A 3,152-nucleotide genomic window follows, 5' to 3' on the forward strand; every position below is an offset into this window, starting at 1 on the left:
GAGACTCTTGAAAGGCGCCAATAAATAAAATTTAGTATTATTATTTATTATTATTAATGAAAGCATCATCTTAATTGAATTATCTCATGGAATTCCCTTGAGAATCTGGTCTCCACCGATCCCGATCCAGCTGGAGGTTGCGATCCAGTCCGGGTCATCTTTCGAGCCTGAAAACTTTTGGTCGACTTCTCCCCATTGTCTGGGCAGCGCCTTTAATGCTTACCGTACAACCCAGCCTATACATCGCCGATGGAGTTCACCCTCGCCACCTGGTTAGTTTGTGAGGTGGGTTCCTCCAGCTCAGATAGGATCTCAGGCCCTTCTACAACCACCCTGCCGGTGAAAATCCACACCCTTTATATAATTAACCCCGTTAAAACATTTGTTTCAGAGTTTAACCAATGTTTAAGAAGCATTTACATGGACACATAGACAATAGGTGCAGGAGTGGAGGCCATTCAGCCCTTCTAGCCAGCACTGCCATTCAATATGATCATCCACAATTAGTTCCCCGTTCCTGCTTTCTCCCCATACCCCCTGATCCCGTTAGCCCCAAGAGCTAAATCTAACTCTCTCTTGAAAACATCCAGTGAATTGGCCTCCACTGCCGTCTGTGGCAGAGAATTCCACAGATTCACAACTCTCTGGGTGGAAAAAGCTTTTCCTCATCTCAGTCCTAAATGGCCGACCCCTTATTCTTCAACCGTGGCAATCGCTTTATTCTTAAAGTGTGTGTGTGTTTGTGGACAAGTGTGTGGACAAGTGTGCGTTTTGTACAAGTGTCAGGAGTGTGGGGGTGGGTGTGTTTGAACCAGTTTCTCTATTCATGTCTGTGAGCCTGTATGTTTGTGTATGTGGGTCTGTGTATGTGTGTGTGTGTGTGTGTATGTGTCTGTATATATAGATGTATATGTGTGTGAGTGTGTATCTGCGTGTGCGTATATATGAATGTGTTTTCCCTGTGTGTGTATATATGTGTGTGTGTGTGTGAGAGAGTGTGTGTGTGTGTGAGAGAGTGTGTGTGTGAGTGTGAGATGGGCCAACTTTCTTAATGCATTTCGTTGTCTCTGTACTGTACACTGACAATGACAATTAAAATTGAATCTGAATCTGAGAGTGTGTGTGTGTGTGTGTGAGTGTGTGTGTGTGTATATGTGTGTGTGTGTGTGTGAGAGTGTGTATGTAAGTGTGTGTATATATATGTGAATGTGTGTGTGTGAGTGTGTATATATGTGTGTGTGTGTGAGTGTGTGAGTGTGTATATGTGTGAGTGTTTGTGTGTGCATATGTGTGTGTATGTGTGTGTGTGTGTGAGTGTGAATATATATATGTGAATGTGTGTGTGTGTGAGTGTGTGTATATGTGTGTGTGTGTGAGTGTGTGAGTGAGAGTGTGTGTGTGTGTATATATATGTGAATGAGTGTGACTGTGTATATCTGTGAGTGTTTGTGTGTGCACATGTGTGACTATGTGTGTGTGTGTACAAGGTGTACACGGTCTCCAGTAGTTAGGGCAGCCACGGTTCGGGGTGGATGCGCACACAGAGAGGGAGAGAGACGCCGCCGCCAACAATCTACACGAGGTTCCCCCCCCAGCTAATTTATTACAGATGTTTGAACTCTTGTGGTTTAAAACATAATGAATATTGTCCTTTAAATGCCAGGATTTTCTTGTTTAGCCGACAGGAATGTTGCTGAATGCGGACAAATGTAGACGCCGCCTCGGGTAGATCACTGGGGGAGAGGAGAGGAGGGAGAGGGGGAGGGAGAGAGGGGAGGAGAGAGGGAGGGAGGAGAGGGAGGGAGGGAGAGAGAGGGGAGAGAGAGAGGGAGAGGAGAGATTCTAGAGAGAGGGGGAGAGGGAGAGGAGAGAGGAGAGGGATGGAGAGGAGAGAGGGGAGGAGAGAGAGGAGAGAGGAGAGAGGTAGGAGGGGGAGAGAGAGGGGAGGAGAGGAGAGGGAGAGGGGGGAGGGGGGGAGAGAGGAGGGAGGAGAGAGAGAGAGGGGGGGGAGAGAGAGAGGGAGAGAGGGAGAGAGAGGGGGAGAGAGGGGAGGAGAGAGAGAGAGAGAGGGGGGGGGGGGGAGGGTGAGAGAAAAAGGGTGGAGAGAGAGGGGGAGATTGGCGGGGGAGACGAAGATACTAGAGGAGCTCCTCTAGTATCTTTGGGGGGGGAGAGAGAGAGAAGGAGAGAAAGAGAGAGAGGGAGGGAACGCGAGAGAGAGAGAGAGAAAGACTGAGAGGGGGAGGGAAAGAGAGGGGGAGACATAGAGAGAGAGAGAGAAAGGGAGAGAGGAGAGAGCAAGACTGAGAGGGAAAGAGAGGGAGAGAAAGAGAGAAGGAGAGAGAGAGACTGAGACTGAGACTGAGAGGTGGAGAGAGAGAGGGGGAAGGAGAGGGTGAGAGAGAGAAGGAAATAGAGGGGGAAGGAGAGAGGGGAGAGGGAGGTAGAGAGAGGAGGTAGAGAGAGGAGGGAGGTAGAGAGGGAGGTAGAGAGTGAGAGGAAGAAGGAGAGAGGGAAGGAGAGAGAGAGAGAGAGGAGGGGGATAGTTGATCGGACGATGCGGGGATCTCTCTCTCTCTGTTCAACTGAAGCTGAACAACTTTCCAGCGCAGCCTCGCAAGTTGCAGCCGAGGGTCCGCGGGGCCGGGCTGGGGTTCGGGGCCGGACTGGGGGCCGGAGTCGGGGCCGGGGTCGGGGGGCTCCGTCCCGCTGCCGGACGCTGGAAGATGCGGGTCTCCGCCGGCTGCCGGCTCGGATTTAACCCGCTGTTGATGCCGATTCTCCTGTTGCTGATCCTCGTCTCACCGGCGGCCGGAGAGGTGATGGAACCGATTTACTGGAACTCACACAACGAGAGGTTGGTGGAGCCGGCCATTCCCCCCTTCCCTCTCCTTCTATCCCCTTTCTTCTCTCTCTCTCCCTTCTCCTTCCCCTTCTCTCTCTCCCCCTCCCCTCTCCTTCTACCCCCTTCTCTCTATCCCCTTCTCTCTCTCTCCCTCTTCTCCTTCTCCTCTCTCTCTCTCTCCCCTTCTCCTTCTCTCTCTCCCCCCCTTCTCCTTCTCTATCTCTCCCCTTCTCCTTCTCTCTCTCCCTCTTCTACTTCTCTCTTTCCCCCCTTCTCCTTCTCTCTCTCCCCCCTTCTCCTTCTCTCT

General features: G+C 51.3%; 1 protein-coding gene across 1 annotated transcript in view; it reads left to right on the forward strand.

Annotated features, from left to right (window-relative positions):
* The first annotated feature begins 249 nt into the window (after nucleotides 1–249).
* The window catches only part of LOC129693996 (ephrin-B1-like), a 43,226-nt gene continuing 40,323 nt past the window's right edge, over nucleotides 250–3,152 (forward strand). Inside the window, 2 exon segments of the mRNA XM_055630718.1 lie at nucleotides 250–285; nucleotides 2,592–2,857. Of these exon segments, the coding sequence (XP_055486693.1) occupies nucleotides 250–285; nucleotides 2,592–2,857 (302 nt within the window).

Source organism: Leucoraja erinacea, unplaced genomic scaffold, assembly GCF_028641065.1.
Source record: "Leucoraja erinacea ecotype New England unplaced genomic scaffold, Leri_hhj_1 Leri_51C, whole genome shotgun sequence".
Taxonomy (NCBI): Eukaryota; Metazoa; Chordata; class Chondrichthyes; order Rajiformes; family Rajidae; genus Leucoraja; species Leucoraja erinaceus.